The 24590-nt window shown below is 44.3% G+C and overlaps 1 protein-coding gene across 2 annotated transcripts in view; it reads right to left on the reverse strand.

The window, feature by feature from the left end:
- Positions 1-24590, reverse strand: part of SCHIP1 (schwannomin interacting protein 1) — a 411590-nt gene that overhangs the window by 312331 nt on the left and 74669 nt on the right. For both annotated transcript variants that reach the window (XM_060274435.1, XM_060274433.1), the window contains exons 3-4: positions 22561-22641; positions 16948-17098 (exon numbers count right to left, since the gene is read on the reverse strand). In XM_060274435.1, coding sequence (XP_060130418.1) covers positions 16948-17098; positions 22561-22641 — 232 coding nt within the window. The remainder of the gene's footprint in view (positions 1-16947; positions 17099-22560; positions 22642-24590) is intronic.

Raw genomic sequence — 24590 nt, forward strand, 5'->3', positions numbered from 1 at the left:
TACTAGACTGAAATTGGGGCATTGTTTTCTCAATAATTCAGTGTACTTCTGCAGTTTAATGGAACAGTTTTTAATGGAGTTGATTTAAAGTGTGCATGGAAACACAGAGTCATCATGTTATCTGAGAGCTCTTATTAACCCCAACCAGCTTATAACAGATGTTGGCATATCCATGCTGAGGTGGAGGAAATGTATGCAAAAGAGCCACGTGGAGAGGCAGGCAAGATTGGAGAGCAAAGATAAGGCTCAGGCTTTCTGGTCTCACCCCCACCTGCAGTTAAATATAGATGCAAACAGCAGGAAAGGGAGCTTTGCACTACGAATGCTCAGATATACAAGTTCAAACCATATGCAAAGCAGGTTATAGAGAATTTATGTGGCAACCTTTTGGTTCTGAGGGACTCTGTTCTATATTTGCATTTCAGATGTTTCCATCTATTTTCAGTCCAAATGGATCTGAAAAGCTGTTTGCAAAAGACTAAAAACAGGATATCACCAATATTGCCCAAAATTATTAAAGCAGATCCTCCTCCAGCATATATAAACTGTCCAAGTTTTTAAGCCACCAGCCTACTTAGTATAATATCACTTTGCCTACATGTTGAAAACAATTCCCATGCATTACTATCTTAATCATCTCTGCAGCAACCCATAATGGTTACCCAGTGTTATTACCTCCATATTGAAGGTAGGAGGCAGAGAGACTGCAGCTTGCCTAAGGGTACCCAGTGAATTCTCACTCCAATTTCCCAAATGCTGCAGAACTATATGCCACTTCAACAACATCACCCTGTTGTTCTTCTGATATTCACAGCCTTGGATACAAACCATTAAAAATAATAATAATAATGAAAGAACCTAATATTTACTACTGTGCAAAAAACAACAACAAAGTTTACAATGCAGTTGTACATGTGAATTATAAATGTAAATAAGAGAACAGCTCACCAAACTGTGAATCAAATATTTGAGGCCTAACACTTGAGCCATGTCTCTTGCTGTCTCCAGACCTTATTTTCCTCATCACACTCTCCTCTGCCACGATGCCCCTGTCACTGAAATAGCTCCACTAGCTGTGCTCTGCTCCCCAAGGTACTTCCATCACATTCAGGTCTCTCTCTCAAGATCCTTCCCTGAAACAAGATACCTTCACTGTTACCTGAGTCTCCTCTGTCTCATCTTCATCACACGTTTGACAACCTATCCTTGCACCTGACTGCTCTTTCTCGACACTGAACCTCTTGTCTAATGTCCACAGTGCCAATGCTGTGTTGAGATCTCATGTTAACTTATGCACATTTAAAAGAGGAACCAGCATGGCAGAAAGGGGTTTTTTATAATATCCAAAAGGGTTGCAAAAGATCTACAGCAGGCATAGGCAAACTTGGCCCTCCAGATATTTTGGGACTACAACTCCCATCATCCCTAGCTAACAGGACCAGTGGTCAGGGATGATGGAAATTGTAGTCCCAAAACATCTGGAGGACCAGGTTTGCCTATGGCTGACCTACAGAATGCTGTCCTGAGCTGTCCACGGTGCTGAAAGCAACAGTGCCTATTTGAAAGCAACAGTTGTTTATTCAGACTGGCTTTAAGGTGTGGGGGACATGTGTCCCTCCAGATTTTGCTGGACCCCCCCCCCCCAGAAGTCCCAGAAGTCATGGTCAATGTCTAGGGGTGATGGGAACTGTAGTTAAGCAACATCAATGGGAGGAGAGAAAAGATTCCTCACACCTGCAGTAAAGTAAGCTTCTCTGAAAAATCACACACACTGTGCACGATTATTTTCATAAGAGTTTGCAGCAGTGAGCATTAAAGAACAAGAACACGTGGTCATAACAAGAATATAGGTGTTTCCACAGAAAGTCAAGTGTCCAAAGTAGGGGGGGGCACAAAAGCAGATTTGATTATTTTTCACCAAATAACCTTTTCTGTCTGAAGAGATGAACTACTGTTATCCTTCTGGTACAAATTTGAATTTATTTTAAAAGAATGCTGTAAAAACTCAATAGTTGGGGATGTCTCCTGCTTGTTTTTGCTCATCTGCTGAGGATTACCGCAGCAGCACAGAGCAAGCTCTCTGTGGCTTTTGGGCATTATGTTTGAACCATTTTAAGAGCCCCCTGATTTTAACCGATGTCATCTTTAAATAAATCACAATTACAGCCATAGCTAAATGCAAACACTCTGGGACTTCTTATATCCTGATCAGAAAACAAATGACAGTGGCTTCAAGTTTGTCTTAAAATTTTGTAAAATCATTTGGAGATCATTTCCAGTAGTAGTTTTATTACATATCAGACTAAAGACCACAGCAAAGAAACTGAGCGTTACTGCTCCAATATAGCTAGAGGCCATGCTTTGCTGAGTTCCAGGGGATGACAGGGAACGTACAACATGACAAAGAGAGGGCATCAGGAGCAAGGAGCCAGAGAACAACTGGAAGGCTAAAAAAAAAGAGGAGACCTTCTATACTGTGGTCTCCTAAACCAACCTGCTGGCACATAAAGAAGTTCCAGGGAATGCTTACAAGCTGCATGATGAGTCTGGGTCTGTATGCATCACTTCCCACCATCACTTCTACCCATCGCATTGTCCTCATGACAACCCTGTGGTGTAGGGAAGTTCCCTGGAACATTAGGGTTAGCTACTCATGAGCTAAGAGCTATATTAACATATTTGCAATCATTTCCTTCCCCATGAAGCAAAGTATGACAGGATTTAAGACGTATCACGTTAAGTCAAAGATCTAGCAGAGTCATTTTCATATTAAAATTGTAAAATCCCTTCTTATGTAGTCTGCTGAAGTATAGGCTCCTAAAATAAAATAAGTCAGTCTTAAGGTTCTTCAGGTTCTTCCAGTATCAAGGCTTTTCTTTTAAAATAAGCACTCACAGACTACCATGGCTCAGCACTTTGGAATCTTTCAGCAAAACTATCATTGCTGATCCATTTATCTTCTCACCCCACCTCACTCAACCACCTTCCTCACAATCTTGGTTCCATGATGGAATCTTGGAATTCAAACCAGACAATTAGAGCAGAGCTGTGTTTGAAGAACTGAGAGCCAGAGTCACTGTGATACCATATAGAGCTTTTTGCAAAACTTCACCAAAAAATAATAATTCATCTTTGCAGTCAACAATTACATTATCGCTAGGAACGAGGCTGTCTTGATTACTGTGCATGGGACTATTGGTGGGCAACTAATGAGAGCTCAGGGATTTTAATCAAAGAAAATTAATGTTCCTTGATAGTTGGAATGCTCCCTCCCCTGCCTTTGGATGACAGCGCTCTTCAGTTGGGGAGAGGGAGAGAGGGAGAGAGGGAGAGAGGGAGAGAGGGAGAGAGAGAGAGAGAGAGAGAGAGAGAGAGGTGCCAGTTTAATTTTGGCAGACACAGAATGTCTGGGTAGAGTCAACTGGTATTTGAACAGGAGTTTAGCTTGATTGGAAGTAACTGATAGTGCTGGTGGGATTCACACCATTGCTTTGGGAGTCTGATGCAGAACCAGCCATTTTCCTGCCTGTTGTATTCACTTCCACTCTAATCTTCTATTTTTGAAAGAAAAAAAATCACAAAGATATCATATGTTTTTAGCTGTTTTATTGATACTTTTAACAACCAAGTGGTATTGTTATTCTTATTATATGCATTTTGTTGTTTAGTCATGTTCGACTCTTCGTGATTCCATGGACCATAGCACGCCAGGCACTCCTGTCTTCCACTGCCTCCCGCAGTTTGGTCAAACTCATGTTCGTAGCTTCAAGAACACTGTCCAACCATCTCATCCTCTGTCTTCCCCATCTCCTTGTGCCCTCAGTCTTTCCCAACATCAGGGTCTTTTCCAGGGAGTCTTCTCTTCTCATGAGGTGGCCAAAGTATTGGAACCTCAGCTTCAGGATCTGTCCTGAATTATGTCTTACTTTCTGGCTGTTTATCATCATGTTTGGTACTTCTGCCCTTCATACGTATATGCATTATATTCATACGTATATGCATTATACGTATATGCATTATATTCGTATATGCATTATACATATATGCATTATATTCATACGTATATGCATTATGTTAGTTAAATAAACAAATGTGTCCCCAATGCACTATGAAGGAAACTAAACCTTATTCTACTGCCCCTAGTTCAGGAAACTGGAGAGCACTTAACATAGAGATCAGAGCTAAGCCATGGACTGTGGCCAAGGTAAAAACTGCAACTTTAATATTTATTGCTAGGGAACTGCATGTTTCTTTCAACACAGGAATTCAAAAGTGGAATTCCAGTGCTGATCACCATAATGCTAAGCCATAGATTCCTATGTTACATCATGAGCTTCCCTACCCTTGTCAGCAGCAACAAATTATGTGGAGCAGAAACAGGGAAAACATGCAGTGGTGTGAGACAAAGGAAAACATTGCAGTGGGAAATCAGCTCACGGATGCCATTTTGGGCAGCACTCCTGTCATACACCGCATGCAGTTAATTTCTTTTAAACATCCAGTAATTATGCAACCTTTTGTTGAAGAGGCAAAGAAGACATATAAAAGATGTCAAAAAGTTGTGCCTTGGCCATACGTATGAAGGGCAGAAGTACCAAACATGACGGTAAACAGCCAGAAAGTAAGCAATAATCCAGTTTCTCCATGTTCAGAATTTAAAAAGCACACCACCAGTGACCAAGTAATTTATTACTCTGGTATACGCAACACTGTGCCTTTATACCAGGCATAGGCAAACTTTGGTCCTCCAGATGTTTTGGCACTACAATCCCCATCATCCCTGCTCACTGGTCCTCTTAGCTAGGGATCATGGGAGTTGTAGTCCCAAAACATCTAGAGGGCCAAGTTTGCCTATGCATGCTTTACACCATGTAGAAGCACTTGCCTAACAAAAATATTTCCCTCTACACATAGCATTTCATCTGAGGCATCTGCTGTTCATTGAATTCTGTGCAAGTTCAAGAAACCTGCCAGTTTTCAGTCTGGTCTGAAGTGTTCTTGCACCGTAATCTACTGCTTGTCCAACGCCAACAGAGAAACAGTCTGCTTTGCAGCTCCCCCTCAGCATGGTGCAGGCAAGTGCATCACCTGAAGCCACGCCAATTACATAGAATTACAATTGCATATAAGCAGCAGTCATGGCTATTCAGCATCATTAGGTTTAAATCAAATCTGTCTACTGTCTGACCAGACAACAGATGCCTTGCCAGACCCCTTAATGTTTGATTTGTACAAGCAGACTCTCAAACCTGAAATATTTTTCCTATGGTATGCACAGTTACTGAAGTCAGAGTTGTGGAAAGTTAAACCTTCTTCTCCTTGCTCAAGATGTCGAATTTACAAGTGGGACCTGAAACAAAATGTTGCAGTGTTGACTGCTCTTATTCAGGGTTCCAGCCAGGCAGCTATGCCATTTTCTAAGATACTCCAAGCCATCCATCCTTCCCACTCTGGCTTTCCATTCCCACAACAATAAGCAGCAGGCTATGTCTACTAAGTAGTTCTCAGTGAACCATTTTCATTTTAAAATCCCTATATATTAATGTAAGATTATGGTGCCAGAGGTAAAGGCAAAGGCAAATGACCCCTGGATGATTACGTCTAGTCAAAGGCAACTATGGGGTGTGGCACTCATCTTGCTTCAGGCCAAGGGAGCCAGTGTTTGTCCACAGACAGTGGCAAGTTTGTCCGGGTCATGTGGCCAGCATGACTAAACTGCTTCTGGCACAACAGGACACCGTGATGAGTGCCAGAGCTCATGGAAACACCATTTACCTTCCCACCGCAGTGGTACCTATTTATCTGCTCACACTAGTATGTTTTCGAACTGCTAGGTTGGCAGGAGCTGGGTCAAAGCAACAGGAGCTCACCCTGTCACACAGACTTGAACTGCTGACCCTCTGATTGGCAAACACAGGTGGCTAAGTGGTTTAGACCACAGAATGGTGCAGAAGTATAGTGTAGCATGTGATGTAAATATTTTATACATATCAGGCAGGATTCACCTAGTGAACACCTAATGATTCAATGGAAGCCGTATGCTACGAGTCGTACTTGGGCAATTGGGCTTCCCCCTTTTGCCCCAAGCACCCCCTGAAATTAGCATGGGAAAGATGAGGAGAACCCCTAGAATAGAGCTTGGGGGGATGAGAGGGGGCATGTTCCATCTGGCAAGCTGAAATGCTTGTGCAGACAGAACATTCATCCTGGAGCAATGTTGAACTCCACTACACACACACTATGGATTTTTGTGTATAGTTACATACAATTACTCCCTTAACAAAAAAAAAGTCATTGCACAAGTGGATTGGACATCAGCAGGCACTCAGTGGAAGTGGTGCTTTGATGTGAGGGGGCAGTACCAGAACTTTTTTCCTAGGAAAAAAAGCACTGTGAGGAACCATTAGTGAGCACACTTTAGGTTTGGTCAGCCAACCAGCTACAAATCTGCCTAACAGTTACCTTGTCCAGCCCACATTTTTCCAGCTTCTCTGCAAACATATCATGTCAAAAGCCTTACTGAAATCAAGAACCACTATGACCACAGCATTCTCCTGATCCACCAGAAAGAAAGAAATGAGATTCATCTGGCATGAGTTTTATTTGAGAAAGCCATGCTGGGTCTTAGTCATCACAACATCCTTTTCTAGCTGCTCACAGACTGGCTGTTTAATTATCTGTTCTAGGACCTTTCCTGCTATCAACATCAAGCTGTCTGGTTGGTCGTCACCTGAGTCTTATTTCCCACACCACCCATTTTCGAAGATGGGGGCAACATTTGCCTGCCTCCTGTCTGGAGGGACCTCACCTCTTCTCCAAGAATCCTCAAAGATTATAGACAGAGCCTCTGGGATTACATCTACAAGTTCCTTTAGTATTGTTGGATACATGATATTTTAGAGGTGATTGAAATGTTAAGCCTCTCCTATGAAGCCACCAAAAAGCATTCATTTGTGCCAGCATGCCGGTGGTTACCATTTCTAAAAGGTGATGCTGTCCCACCATATGCTGTGTCTACAAGCTGCTGCAGAATAACCTTTGGTGCTGTGTCTTTGTACCCTAGCTGATGCACAGAGTAAAAAGCTTTTAAATGTTATGCTCACCATGTGGAGCCCTATCATGTGTAATCAGTTTGTACTGATGACCACATGGGGGCATTTAAATCAGCCTTCTGTGATTAGCTTATAAAATACAACATGTGGATTTAGTTAGAACCCAAATTTAATATAATCCTAACTTAAGTCTTTTCCTCTATGTAGACTATAAACCAATGAAGTAAAACCTCATTTCTACAAATTAGCCGGGCTCTTTATTGCAATTTTTAAAAAGAAGGATATAAAGCAGCTGGGAAAGACCCCAACATTGCATTGAGGGCTGTGCTGAGAGAGGAGGAGGAAGCAGATTAATTTTGGTTTTAAATGGTTTCGTGGAACCACAAATTCAGTAAACATATTTACTACCTCCCCATAAATAAGTGGAATAGCTGCACGACATGAGATTCCTTAGGAGACAAAGCCTTTGCAGATAAAAGTGCATGTTTATTGCATGCCTACAGTATGTCAATTGCAGTATAGGATCCACAAATGATGTTATAAGCTGCTTGGATCGGGATCAAATGTTAGATGACCAGAATGATGGTGAAGAGGAAGGCACAGGCTTGATGAAGGAGTGACTGAAAATAATTCTCTCTTTGCCTGAAGGCCACATTCACCCTTGGCCTATCTGCTAAGGGCTGTGTGGGGTGAGTGTGGACCAAAGCAGGTATAGCCAGCACACTCTCTCACATGCATGCATATATAGCACATAAACAGAACATATGCGCAGGTACACAGCCCTGCTTCTCAGCTAAATTAATGGGCGGGTTATCGATTGGATGACTAGGGAAGGAGCAACTTGAATCCTTATCTGGGTACTGCCCATGTCAGTGTGGGGCAAATGCATATCTCTCTCTCTCTCTCTCTCTCTCTCTCTCTCTCTCTCTCTCTCTCTCTCTCTCTCTCTCTCTCTCTCTCTCTCTCTCTCTGGTGGAAATGAAACATTCCCTCCCCCAGCCCTACCCGGCAACAACCTTTACCAATCCTACTTCACATGCTCCTAGAGAGTTTATACCTGGGTGGAACATGACCTTGAACTGTCAGCATGTGACAGCGGCCACGCCCCAGGAACTACTTTGTCTGGCCAGCTAAACCAGGTGAGGGTAGTCAATGGGTCTTAAATCTTCAGTGAGTTAGGAACTTCTCCTGCATGCAAAAACAGGCTTAGGTGGATTGAGCAGATGAGATCAATAATGGGTCCAACAGTCAAGAAGGCAGGAAGTGAGGGGCAGATGGGGCCAGGGGCGTAGGAAGATGGGGCGGTGGTGGCGGTGTGCCCCGAGTGACGCGATCCCAGGGGCGCCATCGCTGCTGCCCGCCCCGCCCCCAAACGTGTGCCCTGCCCCTGCACGCGGCGTGCCCTGCCCCAAAACACACACCATGTCACTGTGCACGGCACATCCCGCCCCAAAATGCGCACCACGTCACCGCCCACGGCGCGGCCTGCCCCCAAAATGCATGCCACGTCACTGTGCACGGTGCGCCCCGCCCCCAGAACGCACGCCACGCCACTGGGGGCAGCACGCCTGTTCTCCACCCCCGGTGGCGGAGCATGAAGCTCCGCCGCTGGATGGGGCTCATCAATCTGAGAAGGCAGCCCATCTAAGAGAAGGAAAACTCTGATTGTTTGCGACTGGACTTAATTGTCAGGGGTCCCTTTACCTTTACCTTTTTGAACCTCTGCTGCTTTGCAGAATATCTTCAGGAGAAGGAAAGGCTAAGGAGTAAACCCTACACAAATCAAGAGTGAAGTCCCTGAGATGGTTGGATAGCTCCTTATACACCTCCTACAAGCAACTCCTACAGCCAAGCCACGTATGGCTCTGCTTTCCTTGGGACCACGTCTGGGCAGCCCAGGACCTCCATACACACTGCCTAGGCTTGCACCCTGAGGAGGTCATTTTGATGCTGCTAACCTCCAAGACAGATGGGTGCCAAAAATAAATTTATTATTTCTTTCTTACATTTATATCCCACCTTTCCTCCACAGAGCTCAGCTTATCTCCCTCCTCATTGAATCCCCACAAGAACCCTTTGTGGTAGGTCAGACCAGTAGACTGCCACTGGTCACCCAGTGCGCTTCATGGCGAACTGGGTACTTGAACTATGGTTTACCAGGTCCTAGTCTAACACTCCAACCACTGTACCACACTGGCTTAATGGGTGATGCTTTTTTAAAAAAAAGCCTGGATGAATGATAGAGAGGGGTGTGAATGTGTCTGTAGCAGGGAAGGGGTCAGCAAACTTTTTCAGCAGGGGGCCAGTCCACTTTCCCTCAGACCTTGTGGGGGGGGGCAGACTATATTTTGGAAAAAAAATATGAACGAATTCCTATGCCCCACAAATAACCCAGAGATGCATTTTAGATAAAAGGACACATTCTACTCATGTAAAAACATGCTGATTCCCGGACTGTCCGCGGGCTGGATTGAAAAGGCGATTGGGCCGCATCCGGCCCCCGGGCCTTAGTTTGGGGACCCAGGTCTGTAGCATAAATTAGCTGACTCTGCAGAGCCAAAATTCACATTTATTGCTCTGCCCACTTTTGTCTCTGCCTCCACCACCAAAGGCTTCCTCAACCTCGGCCCTCCAGATGTTTTTGGCCTACAACTCCCATGATCCCTAGCTAGCAGGACCAGTGGTCAGGGATGCTGGGAATTGTAGTCTCAAAACATCTGGAGGGCTGAGGCTGAGGAAGCCTGACCTACAACTAGCATGTAGCCCCTGGAAGGCTGCCCAAAAGGAAATATGACCTTAGGAATGAATATGCTTTCCCATCCTTGAGTTTCATGACATGGCCTTTAGTAAAGTTCTAGCTAGGGAACAACGGTTAGTTTTTTGTGTGTTGGTTTTTCACATGAGTAGCATTCTCTTATGTGCATGTTACCTGTGACTACCGTTCCTTTTAAAAAAAACACAACTGGAGCCAACTCTCCACTCTCATTGCAACAAAATCTGCTGCCGGGAAGAATGAGGACAAAGATGTCAGGGCTTGAGAAAATAAATGGCAGCCTTTTCCTACCATCTGCTACTCATCAGCAAGCCAAGGGGGGCACATTGCACACCTGCAGGCAGGAGCTGGAATGCCACAGAGACAAGTAGCTTTAGCAACTGTGCCCAAAGGCTACAGAAACAAACACACTGAATGGAAAAAGGAAGAGCTTTAAGACTTCCTGTCCCCTTCCTGTGTCTCACAATAGAATGCAGGTTCTCCAGAGAATTGACCTGTCTCTTTGCATTTGACCCCGACCTTACCAACAGGCTTGGTTGCACAGGAATCAGGAATTAGGAAGGAAAAACATCTTACTGGACAGAGGCGGCAAATTTGGTGTTGCCCCACCAACTTCAGCCAGCCCCCAGCTGCCTGCTTTCTTACTTTCAACCAATCCAGGGGGATGTGATTCCCTGTCACCTTCCTCCTCCTCCTCCTCCTCCTCCTCCTCCTCCTCCTCCTCCTCATCCGTGTCGGTGCTGCCCTTGTAGAACACAGCAAAGAGGGTGGGGAATTAGTTGGCTCTCTGTGTTATAGACTCTGGCTCCCCCTATTGTTTTGGCTCCCTGTATTCTGCCGCACCAGTCCAAATGGACATCAGCCGCATCTAGTACTGGACCCTCCACTGATGTGAACACATTACATACATGTAAGGAGGTCAAATAGGCAAGTATCTCCTCCCACACAGTTCTGGCTTCATTGCCCAACCCTGTGTCTCCCCTCATCTCATCTATTTTTTTGTATGTTCTTTAGTATCAGTCCCTTTAATAGCAACCTCTGAACCTCAACTAGTGGAGTGTGAACAGGTTTGAGACCAGAAGCAAGGGTGTGTGAGAGAGACTGAGGACTTGTAATAATAATAATAATAATAATAATAATAATAATAATAATAATTTATTATTATTATTATTATTATTATTATTATTATTATTATTATTATTATTTATACACCGCCCATCTGGCCAGGTTCCCCCAGCCACTCTGGGCGGCTTCCAACAAAATATTAAAATACAGAAATCCATCAAACATTAAAAGCTTCCCTAAACAGGGCTGCCTTGAATTGCCTTCTAAAGGCCTGGTAATTGTTGTTCTCTTTGACCTCTGGTGGGAGGGCATTCCACAGGGTGGTCACCACTACTGAGAAGGCCCTCTGCCTGTTTCCCTGTAACTTGGCTTCTCGTAGCGAGGGAACCACCAGAAGGCCCTCGGCACTGGACCTCAGTAATTCCCAAGTTATGCAGAAGTGCTTGTCTCTGCACCCCATTAGGTACCTCTGGGTACTTTGCACCCACCACATAGTAGGAGAGAAGGAAAAGGAAGTGAGGGCCACTATCTGATCAGCTTACTTGAGAGGGAACCGGCTCCTTTTGCAAGTTGCATTTCTGAAGGTAACTAAATGCTTCTAAGCATGCGTACATTAGGTACTCATTCAAACCACAGAGAAACTAGCAGCTGGGGTCTGTACAATGCATGTATATCTGCCATGCAGCAATCTCTGTCTTTTTAAAAATTGCATGATCAAATAAGGAGATATGGGGGTAAGCTCTGTCCCTCAAGGTTTGAAGGAAGCTGAAAATCCCTGCAATCTGAAAGATGATTCTCACATGCCTGTCAGTACTTGCCATACACAATGTATACCTATTTTCATAATGCGTGAAGCAGGTGATGACAAGGCTCTCTGTTCCTGATGCTTGGCTTGCTGTATGATTTGTCTCTTACCCGTTAACAGGTGAATCTCTTTGTCTTGAAAGAGCTGGGTGACACAAGCACTTGTCTGCATGGGGAGAGCATTTCTAGCTTTTCAAAGATGACATGAATTCCCAAGTCTGAGGCATCACCTTCTATAGCAAAGATTGCATCAGTTTTGTCTGAGCATAGGCAGTGGCTCCAAAAATCTTTGATATATGTCTGCACTGTGGGACACTATTGCTGATTTATCAGGTGGAAGAGCTTAGGAGGAGAGAGGGAGAGGGGGGGGAGGGGAGGGGGGAGGGAGGGAGGGAGGGAGGGAGGGAGGGAGGAGAGAGAGAGAGAGAGAGAGAGAGAGAGAGAGAGAGAGAGAGAGAGAGAGAGAGAGAGAGAGAGAGAGAAGCAGATTGTCTGAAGGCAAGCAGCTTTACAGAAAACCTGATCTAACCCTATTGCTGTTTAGAGGCTAAGAAACAGATACTAAATCACTGCTGCTCCTTTATTTCTATTTTATTTTTTTGGAAGATGTACAAGCAACACATCACCAGAGGGAACATCCCTATCACTCTAGATAACGCACCAGTGATCAAATGACTGATTGCATGTCGGCCACATCATATTGGCTAGGGGGAAATTCAATTTTAGTAGCTCTCCCCAGCTCATGAAACCCTAATAGCCTTTAAAAACTCTTATAAAAACCACCCAAATGAAAGCTGTGATATGGCTGACTAGCACACGTCAGCCCACTGAATTATGACTTGGAGCCACTGATTTCAAGGGATTAAGGAAGAAGCTGATCAACACGGTTGTCATGATTCTCCTAGTACGTTTGGAGTTTTTTTTTCTCAGCAGGTGACTGAGACCACATAGAAGTAAGCAATTGGATGAACCCATTTCTACAGTTCTGTGATTCTATGAATCATAGGATCATAGAATTGTAGAGTTGGAAGGGACTCCGATGGTCATCTAGTTCCCTGCAATGCAGGAATCTCAACTAAAGTATCCCTGACAGATGGCCATCCAACCTCTTCTTAAAAGCCTCCAATGAAGGAGAGCCCACCACCTTCTGAGGGAGTCCATTCCACTGTCTGAAGCAGGTACAGGGGAACTTCCAGCTGTTGTTGGATTCTAGCAGTACCCATGGTCAGGGATGATGATTGGTGCTGGAGTCCAGCAACATCTGGAGGGACACAAGTTCCCCATCCCTGGAGATGCTAGGCAGACAACCCAGCACTCTCATCTCCCATAGTCTGGAAGTTCACTGGGTAGACTTGAGCTTTCAGAATAAGCTACCCCACAGATGCCACAGAGACAGATGTGAATGTGGAATGTAAGTGGGACCTGCATAAAAGGTTGTAGTTTGAAGTGCTCCTGTTCACTGTTCCAGAAAGTCAGCCATGCCTTCTTCTGTGAGACTCCATTCCTCAACAGCAGAGGCGGTTTTGGGGTAGCATGACTGGTGTGGTCACACTGGAAGCCATGCTGCAGGGTGCACCACAACAATGCTGCAGAATGGAGTGAGAGAGGCAGGGGGTGCCAAATTTTAACATCGTACTGGGTGGTAATGAAATTTGAGAGCTCAAATTCGTCCCTGCCAACAGATAGTTTCATGACCTATGAGTATGCTCAGTCTTCATGTGGGCGTTTTGAAGGTTTCTTCCCTACGAAGCACTTTCCCCCTAGTGTTTTGGGTTGGTTGGTTGTACTACTGGAGACACTGAGATTCCCTCCCGCCCCAGCCTCCTGATATCTCCCTGTTGCATTTTAGTTTTGGCTTCCTAAGCATTGGCACTCAGATCTGAACATCAAAAACAGTGAGAATGAAGGAGCAAGCAGAAAGTGGAGCAAGAGTGATAGCCCGAAAAAAGGGTGTACAAATATTTTCACCATAGTCTACCTAGAGGTAGCCAGGAAGGTAATACCCAGGGGCCCTAATGTCACAAATAGCTATCATGAAATTTCAACATACGAGAATTTTAGAAGCACATGTGTAACATATACATTTGAAATAAAAAAAAACCATCATCTGAAGGCATTGGAAAAATTCCAGTTGGTGTTAATAGCTGTGAGTTGAACCCTTTGTCATTACCAGTGTTAACTGATTCTTACCAGAGTCAAAGCCAAGCTATTCCTGAGTGGTAGAAGAGAGACCTCTTGTGGCTTTTTTAAAAAATGGCACAGTCTAATATATACCAATGCATTTAAAGAACCCAAACTTTATTTAAGCAGAAAGAGGCTTAAAAAGATTTCACCGAGTTGAAAACTGTGATCTTTTTTAAAAAAAATCATTGCAGGAGGGAAAATAAAGAGGAAGATAGTGATAGCTATGCTTAAACAGGCCCTAAATTTATAAAAGAAGTGCATGGCATAACATTTGATGCCATGGGAAAGGAAACATTATAACTCATCCCCTTAAGACTGGCATGGGACAGTCAGCTGAGATGTTCCCTCTGGCAAAACCCTTAAACTGCACCAGCTAAATGACCTGTTCCTTTCTCTTTGAGGTAGCCACTGAAGTAAACTGCAAACTATTGGTTATCTCATCCTTTCAGCACCATAGACAGCAGTCCCACTTTCAAGCCACTCTAGCCTTGCAAGTATCCTGCCATGCTCATCTCTGCTGAGATCCCCCTTCCAGGCCCTTTCCCATACACTCCCTACAACTTCTGCTCCACATCTATCTATCTATCTATCTATCTATCTATCTATCTATCTATCTATCTATCTATCTAATCTATCTATAGGCCCTTCTGTACCAGGAAGGGGTCAACTTATCTATGTTAGCATAAATCCTCTACATGGCACAGATGCTGCATGTGGCTGATTGTTTACTTTATGAGATTGCTGTATTTTCCCACACACAGGAGACAGTGTAACTTGATCTCCTGTCATGTGATGTTCCTTTGTTCTGTTTCTACTTTCACTTCTGAACTGGAGAGTGATGGCGAATACACTTAAACCACACTCTCTTAATAAACGTAGATTAACACCTACGATTGTTTACTGTCTTCTTAACCGAAGCCAGGGGCAGTAGTAAGAATATTGGAATTTACACCCCAATATTCTAACAATCTAGACTCCCTTCCTTTCCCCAAACTTCAATACATGCACAGTCACGATGACTTCCTGCTCCTTCCTATGGGCCATAGTTAGGTGGTAGATTATCTGCTTTGCATACAGAAGGTCCCAGGTTCAATCCCCGGCATCTCTAGGTAGGGTTGAGAGAGAACCTTGCTGGGAACCCTGTAGAAGTTGCTGCCAGTCAGTGTACACGATACTGAGGTAGATGGACCAGTGGCCTGACACAGTATAAAGCAGACCCCTGTGTTCCCTATGGTGTAATGAACTGTGAAAGAGTCAGTGGATTCCCAGTGGAAACTGCCAAAAATGCAAACATTACACTCCATAGTTCAATGAATTTTTAGGGAAGAGATGCATTTTTGCCTTGGTGTGAGAGATGTTATGATCTGAAACTGGGATAGGGTATCACATTGCCACCCAGCTGCAACAGAGGGACAAGTGAGACATCTGACCTGCCCTACAGTACCTTTATGAAACAACTGGTACCCAAATGTACTGATTTTCCTCTTCCTTTTTGGATTGTATCTTTCAACCTCGGAACCAAGGGAAGTCAACCTTGGTTCCATATACTGGTATTTTTATTATTACTTTAATACCCCACTTTGTCTCCAAGAAGCTCAAGATGGTGTGCTTCTCCTCCCCATTTTACACTCACAGCAACCCTGTGACACAGCCTAGACTGAGAGACTGTGACTGGCCTAACACCACCCAGGGAACTTTATGGCTGAGTAGGGATTTGAGCCCTGGTCTCCCAGCTCCTGGTCCGACACTCTAAATCACTGCACCAAACTAGCTCTTGTTGTTGCACTCAGATCCCCCCCCCCGAGGAATCGCCATGCTGGCTGGGGATGGTGGGAGTTGGAGTCTAAAAGCATTTGGGGGGTCCCTAGCTAGCATACTAGCCATTATTTTAAATGGTGAAAAAACCCCAAAAGCTTTGATAGAAAGGTAGTATAAAAGGCAGGAAATGAAATATGTACCTCAAATATTCTCGCTGTAAATAAAACATTCACCTCTACATAGAGACACAGAGAAGTCACAGAAACAAAGGGTTGAAGGGGACCACAAGGGTCAACTAGTCCAACCCCCTGCAATGCAGGAATCTTCTGCCCAACGTGGGGCTTGAACCCACGACCCTGAGATTAAGAGTTTCCTACTCTACCAAGTGTGAGGACATGCAGTAAAACAAGCCTGCAAACTGTAATCACATAACCTTCCCAGATTCAGGGGACTGAGATGTCACTATCAGGATCACAGTGGGCAAGTAAGGTTAATGCCTTCGCTTTTCAGCCATGCCCTCCTAAAGACTGGTTCATTTACATGGCTATGAGGCTTAGTTTTCAAAAGTTCCCGGGGATGTGGGTGCAGCTGAGGAGTGTAGATGCATACATTACATGTAGTTTTACCCTTAGGTATTTTAAGTGACAGAATAGTCTAAGGAACATAAATGTTTGTTTAAAGCTGGTTCCCGCATTACCACCTGGGCATATGGTTTCCAAATAATACAGTACAGTTAGTATTGCCACCATGGCCCTATGTTCACAGGCAGCTGCTTCCAAGTTTCGCATTTGACCTTCAATTCTTTCCCCAGAAATATCCTTCCATTACTTTGTAAATAGTGGGAGGGTTTTTTTTTCTTCCCAGATAATTTGACCACAGCAGAAAGTCACTGAGGAGAAACAAAGCTGCCTCTGCATGCGCTGCAACGGGAACCCAAAGCTTAAAGAGATCTATCTCACCAGAGTCTGGATAGTCATGGCATAAATAAATGCAAATCTAACAGTTACTCTTCCAGACTGAAACAGAGGTGAGCACAATCCACAAACAACAGGAACACGCCGAGCATATCCACATTCCCTGTTCTCATGCTTCTGCAACTAGTTCAAAGCTCAAACGTGATGCTAGACTTTGCAAAATCCTCAGGCAGAGCAAAGAGCTACCAGCGTCATCTGAGAGCTAACATACAATGAGAAGTGGCCTGGAAACACAAAGAGATTCTTTACAGTATTTCTGAGCAGTGATATTAGCAAAAAAATAACATATATTTATATATTTAGCAAAACAACCTTTGAAGGGGAAAACTTTACTTACAGGGGTGCTGCCATCTGAAAAGGTGTTCATACTGATTGAGCTGCTCATCTTGTCAGATGACAAGGAAGGGGGTGATGGACTGCGCTTCTCCAGATGCTCCTGGCTCTGTAAATCTTGACGCTGTAGATATTCACGCCATGCTCTCTGAATGCTGTATGTAATTTGAAACATGGGTGAATAGAGAAACCTCTTATATATGCGCACACTACTGAAACATTTCCCTCCAATGGGGGCCTGATAGAAGGTAATCTCGCAGAGCCAGAGTGAAATTTTGCACAGTGTTGGAATTTAAATGAAAATCTTTCATCTTTTGAAATTGGACTTTCAAATATATGCTTTTCCAAAAACACAGGGTACAAACCAAGCCCAAAATCCAAAGCCTGCTTGTTTCTTTTCAAGGGAAGCGCTAAGTGCATGCTTCAAGCTGCAGACCTCTGTGCACTTACTTGCAGTAAGTCTCACTGAATTCAATGGGGCTTACTTAAAAAAAGACTTATATAGGATTGTGTTGCTTGTTTAGTTTATGAAGTTTTTAAACAATAATGTAAAGTATCAACTTAAGTGGCGTGTGGTGGAATTTTTCATAGGGGAGCAGTTAGGGCCAGAGGCACCAACTTTCAAGAGTGATTTGAGGGGGGCGCACCAACATTGCATGCATGAGCATCGCACCTCCCTCCCTAAGTCAGGCAGAAGCTTCCCAGGCTTTGGGAAAGAAGCACTAGGCTTTAATACTTTAATTTGCCAAGAACATTTAGGGGGACAGCTTTGATCCCTTAGTCGACTGACCACGCACCACTGATCAACTTGTCAATTTCTATATGAAATCTAACAGACAGAATTTGGCATGTTGAGGGCTGGGGGGAAAGCAAATTAGGAAGAGCAGGAACTTGAATTTAGATACATCTGACTTATTCACTGCTCTCCACTAACCAACCAACCCCCTCCCACCTTCTTAAGCTTTACATTTAGCCAGTAGTGGTTGGTGGCAGGGAGTTGCATGGCTCACCTGGTTTCCCAACATGAGATCAGAAGGTCAAGAGGGTTAGAATGGTGCAGCCACAGTAGCAGAACCAAAGCAGCACTTCTGCACCTGCACCTGCACCAACCTCCCCTCCCTCTCATCTCAGTTACCAGCAGCAACCTTCGCACTGGAAAGCCAGGTAAGCAATGCTGCTCTACTCCAGCCCCACTTGTGCCCACAGTAGGGTAGCCAGACGGAAATGAGGACAGGGTTTGTGCCCCTTTCAAAGCTGTACAGAAAGGGAAATTTCAGCAGCTGTAGCTTTTGCAATAAGCCTGCCAATATTTCCTCTTCTGCATAGCAATTAGAGGTGCACAAGTCCATTCCATCTTTTGCTATCTGGTTACCGAGTTCTACCTACCTACCTACCTACCTACCTACCTACACACACACACACACACACACACACTGCTTTTTCTAAAAAGAGTACAAAGCAACTTGATTTGTTTTATATCAAGGGGAAAAAACCCCAATACAATCTTATTTAATACATAGACATATGCACAGATGTATTAATGTGTTAATTAGCTCACCAATGCCAAGATCTCTGTTATCAGCAACAATGATTTTGTAAATGGCCCCTGTTAATTATGCAATTATCGCCGTCTAGGCGTTCTATATTTTATTTCCCTCTGACCTCAGTGCTCACAGTCCCCCCCCCCTCACATGTGAATACACAACCATAACTTGGGATAACACTTCAGACACCTGATTAATAGAATGTAGTCAATGAAAGTGTATCCCATAATAAATGTGTTAGTCTTTACGGAACCACAAGACTCTTTGTTGTTTTTGCTGCAATAAACTGGCAACACAGCTACTCTGGAACCAGAGGCATATGCAACAGAGACCATGGAAAATATATGCATTTCCTACATTTTGATATGCACATTCTTAAAACAGGTTTCCAATACAGTCTTTAAAATAAATAAAAAATTGGGATTATTGAGAAGTCAGGTGCTTGGTTACAACCCTGTGTTTGACACCAGGTGGCAGTGTAATATCAAACAAATTAGCTTTCAAATTAGAATAGTTACAGTAACTCAGATAAAATTTGTTCATTAGAAGATTGTCTGTATAAATCCTATTTGGCACCTGTATTGGGTTTGAAATTGTTTCTACATATGTTTATATTGTTGATGCTTATATTGTTAAATCGCTTTGGGTTGTTTCGTGGGAAGTGATTCATACACAAACAAAATCCCAGACAACAACTCCTTGAGATTCTGGTCAAATCTACAAATTCTTGTGTCAATTCTTTATTTTATTTTCGATATACTTCCAAACACTTTAAAATAATAATAATAATCCTCTTTGGCATATAGAAGTTGAGCACCTAAGCTCTTTACTCCACAAAAGGCCAATATATTTTGCATCATCCCAAGTTCTTAGTGTTTGGTTTTGGGTTGTGTTTTTACTATTTTTTGTTGGGAGCCACCCAGAGTGGTTGGGACAACCCAGTCAGATGGGCGGCCTATAAATAAATTATTAGTATTAGTATTATAGGAAGGGAGGAATCTAACATGTTTTCTGCCTTTAGAGAATAACCCACGTGTTATTTCCATTTAGTGATGGGCGAGCTCCTTCCATTTAAACTGGAAATTTAAACTCCCATCATCCCAAACTTAGCAGGACCAGTGGGCAAGGATGATGGGAACTGTAATCCAAAAACAGCTGGAGATCACAGTTTGGGAAAGCCAGGTCTACTTGCAGGCTTCCCACAGGCAACTGGTGGGCCACAATGAGAACTAGATGCTGGACCAGATGGGTTTTTGGTCTGATCTTTTGGGGTTCTTATGAGTAAGCATGCAAAGTATTGTAGCACACAACTATATATGCACCAACGATAAACTCATTTTTTCAGTATGAAGAAGCACTCAGTTAAATAAAAAGAGGAAAAGTAAAGGCAGTTACATTTCTAAAACGGGATCTAGAATTTTCACACCACACCACTAGCTTCTATCCAAAGCCTACTTAAACTCTTCGTATTCCTTCATCTACCTACAATCTGCTTCACTAAAAGGATACACTTGGTTTTAATTTGAAATCTTCATGTCCCATAAATATTCTAGTAATATTTTAACATTCGCTAAATTGCTTGAGCTTGAGCTTTTTGATCTGAAAGTAGGATTCAGTTTAGTAATGGGAAAGGTTACCTAGGAAAAGTAATCTTTGGCAAGTCTTACAGAGTCAAATTGAGGCTCAAACTACAGGCCAGAGGCCAGTTAAGCCAGAGTGGGGGAACTCACCCCCCCAAGCGCGCGCACACACACACACACACACACACACACACACTGATGTTGCTGGACTCCAGCTCCCATCATCCCTCACCATTGGCCCTGCTGGTCAGGTCTGATGGGGTGTGGAGTCCAGTAACTCCTGGAGTGTCACATGTTTCCCACTCCCGGCTTAAGCACACATCTGTTTTCTCCCTTCCAGCTGGGAAGATGAAGACCTGTTTTTTAGAGCAAAAGTTCATGAGCTGGGTAGATGCTAAATGCTCTCCAAAGGAACAAAGGAAACTGCACCAAATCAAGCCACTGGCCCATCAAGCAGCATTGTCTACTCTGACTAGCAGAGGCTTTCCAGGGTTTTTGAGAAGTGTCTTTCCCAGCTCTACCTGAAGATGCTGGGGATTGAACCTTGAATTTGTGCGTGTAAAGCCTGTGCTCTGTCCCTGAGTTACGGCTCATCTGCTTCTGACTTAGCAGCCTTTTTGAGAGTTGCATCCTCAGATACAATCAATTCTGCCACCCTACATACTGCTAATCAATGTGCTGGAGCATCTGAGAAGGGAGGGGGGTGAAAACCTTTTCACCTTCCCTACCACTGCTAAAATGAAAGACAAGGAGTATATTCTGGGGACTGGGAGAAAAGGCTTCTGGGGGCAGAGTCAGCCAGTAACTTATAAAACACCCAAAAAGAGGTCAAAGGAGGACACAGGTTTATATGTACAGCTGCAGCTAGAAATGGAGATCTGTGTGCCTGCTCATTTTGCCATTCAGGTGATCACTGTCTTCTCTGAAAAGCCGGTTATAAATACTCATCATCACAGAAGTGCCTTGCCAGGTGGGGTAGAGTTCCTATGCTAGCTTCCCAATAGATGGGGCACTGCTGCTTACCAAGAAGAGGAGAGGAAAGGGTGACGTGGCAGGGAGGTCAACATGCTGGAAACACATTGGCAAGAGTGCCAGATGGGCTCCACCAGTGTGCTTGCACCACACTGACCTCAACCGCTTGTGGCAACTGGTGAGAATTTTGCATAGTGGCTCCCCACCCCCCTACCTGGGGAGCTGCTTCTGTATCCCAGTTCAAAGTGCTGGTGTTGACCTATAAAACCTTAAACAGCTCAGGACCTACCCAGACCCTGAAATCATTCTCTGGGGCCCTTCTTCATGTGTCTCCTCTATAAGAGGTCTGGAGAGTGGCAAACGAGAACGGACGTTTTCTGCAGTGGCTCCCCATTTGTGGCACCTTCATTATACACATTTAGGCACGAGATGAAAGCATTCTTCTTTGGATGTTTGACATCTGATGCCCTTTTAAATGTGTTGTGGGAGGGGCTGATTGCTGCCCCCCCCTATTTTCCTTATTGTGTAATTTTATGTTGTGAACCACCCTGAGATCTATGGATGAATGGCGGTGTCACAGTGGCCTGGGTGGGCTACTTCAGAGTAACGACTCCACACAGCTCTGCATTTTATCCTTTTATTGGTGCTATGTATTTACAGTGCTAAAGGCAGTGCTATTTACAGAGAGTGGCACATCTTATCCGTCTTCTTCAGAACCTCCGAATGGAGGTTGGCGCGTTTTCCTCCAGCATAAAAGCTTGGGGAGACCCAGCCTCTTCCCACGACGTTTCTTGCGCAATTCCGGGGTCAGCGGGATCGGCCTTCCCCCCTTGCTCCCCCCTTCCTGTCCCACCTTGGGCAGTGGCTCCGCTACCTTGCCTGAGCCTCGGACACCACTTCCTGCTTCTCCACTTGAGGCGGAACTCTCCCTGCTTTCCCCAGCGCTCGGGGATGGGCTGCAGCTGAAGATGGGAGGGACCTCCCGGTATCCCCTGTCCCTCACAGGCGGTATACAAATTTAATAATTAAAAATAAAATAAAATGACTTCAGGGCCCCTGCTCTACATTCTTATGCAACTTTTTATTTACACTGGCCTCTTTTGCATCTGACCACCATAGAGAAGCTTTCAGATAATGCAACATCAGCCTCTCAGCAGCCATAAAACACCTGGGATCCAGCATCAATACCTATCTTCTTTTTCGTATCACACAGACTCTCTTCCATCTTCCCTCAGAATTCATAACCAGCAGAAAATGTACCATGCAAAACTTCCTCTGTGGCATTTGTATATTGCATTTGCACTCCACAGTAATTTTTAGTTTTATATGATTTAAAAGGGATCAAATATGCTCTTGTTACCTTTTTCTGTTAGATTAATCCTAACCTTACATGTAAAGGAAGAAGAAGGAAGACACTTAAAAATCAAAGGCAATCAGCCAAATAAGGCGTCTCCCTAGAGCTCCGGCAATGTTGCTGCATTTCTAAAGCAAACATAAAAGAGTAGACTTTATATCACTTACACTTTCACTTTGGATTCCAAGGGCTGTAAATTAATGTGATATTTCTCAATATTATTCTCCACATCCATAGCAAGCTGATGGCTGTAAAAGAGAGGTTATCCATTAAAATCTATTCCACCATTACATTTGTAAAGTCTCCAAGTACATAGATCCATTTAAAAGAGTACATGCTCCAATTGCTTGCTCTGAAATGGGTCTCCTTTGGAGAAGACACAGGAGCCGACGAGGGAAGTGTTGCTGGAGATCTTAAGGCCAGGCTGCCCTAAAATGTGGTCAAAAGCAGCATAATGGGCTAGTTTTGCCTTTACCATTGTTTGGACTTCCTTTCTTGATGTTTCTGATACTGCTGGTTCTTCCAGCAGCACATTCCTCAAGCTGAAAACAGCCGTACCTCTTCTTACGCAATTGATGTGCTTTACAAAACTGTACAAAAATTAACCAAGGTTGGGTCCTGGAACCCAAGGTTGGTGGGCCAGATTCCTGTACCTTTCACTTCTGCGGGCCAACTTTGACAGATGGGCAGGACCACTCACCTGTCAATCAGCTGCCACCATAATGACATCAGGAGATAGGCACCTTTCAAACTTCAAAACTAGCTGAGTGGCACTAGAAGCACACCATAAAGGTGTGGGGGAGGTAACTGTGGTTTGTGGGAAACTGCCTTGCAGGCCTAATGAGCCCTATGGTCCACAAGTTTCCCACCAATGCCTTAACCCTTGCAATTGTCGCTCATGCAGCAGTACTTGGTAGATCAGTAGGGACGTGGATGGCGCTGTGGTCTAAACCACTGAGCCTCTTGGGCTTGCCAATCAGAAGGTTGGCGGTTTGAATCTCCACAACAGAGTGAGCTCCCATTGCTCTGTCCCAGCTCCTGCCAACATAGCAGTTCGAAAGCATGCCAGTGCAAGTAGATAAATAGGTATTGCTGCGGCAGGAAGGTAAACATTTTTTCTGTGTGCTCTGGTTTCTTTCACGGTGTTCTGTTGTGAGCTAGAAGCGGTTTAGTCATGCTGGCCACATGACCCAGAAAGCTGTCTTCTGGACAATCACCGTCTCCCTTGGCCTGAAAAGCCATGCCCCATAGTCACCTTTGAGTGGACTTAACCGTCCAGGGGTCCTCAACCTTACTTTTACCTTACTTGGTAGATCATTATCATCATCACTTCTCTCTTTGCTCTGACCTCTCCTTTAATCCTTACTCTGGCTCCTTTTCCCAATTCCATGCAAGTTCTTCATCCTTGCCTTCAAAACCCTTCATAGTTTTGCTTTCTCTTACTGGTCTGCTTGTATTTTGAAATACTTCCCTATGTGTGACCTTTGCTCATCAAGTTCGCACAGGCGCCTGAAGATCTCCTGCTACCTTAGAACGATTCACCCTTTCTCCTTTGTTGTTCCTTATGCTTCCCACAATACCTCCATTATATCACTTCTATTATTTCCTTCAGGTCCCTCCTCAAAATACTTTGGCACCATCCTGTTTTGGGACTACAACTCCCATCATCCCTAGCTAACAGGACCAGTGGTCAGAGATGATGGGAACCGTAGTTCCCAAACAGCTGGAGGGCCAAGTTTGGCCATGCCTGCTCTACTCCTTATACCCTACTGCAGCGTGCCCCTGTCCTGCCCAATCCTTGCGAGCTTGTAGACACATTTCCCAAGAAAATAAGTACAAGGCTTGAGTCCCAGATACTACCCTCCCTAAAGCACATAAAAACACATATTTCTGAGAAGGAAAGCTGGTGATACTCAAATAAAACCCACCACCACCCACCACCCCCTTCCTCAAAAAAGGCCCCAAGGCAAAAAACAAACAAACAAACAAACTGAAACAGGTAAATCACCCCCTCCCCAAAGAGGCACCCCCTAAAGATGTCCCCCAAAGACTCTCCAGCCCCTGCCAGTTCCCCAAACTTACCCCTCAACAGCAGTGTTATTTTTGCATTCCCTTTATTCTCTTTTTATTTATTTTTCAAGCAGTCCAGGCAACTGGGCAGCAAAGCATTGGCTTCCAGCTGCCCTGCCCTCTTGCT

The sequence above is a fragment of the Zootoca vivipara genome, chromosome 5 (assembly GCF_963506605.1).
Source record: "Zootoca vivipara chromosome 5, rZooViv1.1, whole genome shotgun sequence".
NCBI classification, from domain to species: domain Eukaryota; kingdom Metazoa; phylum Chordata; class Lepidosauria; order Squamata; family Lacertidae; genus Zootoca; species Zootoca vivipara.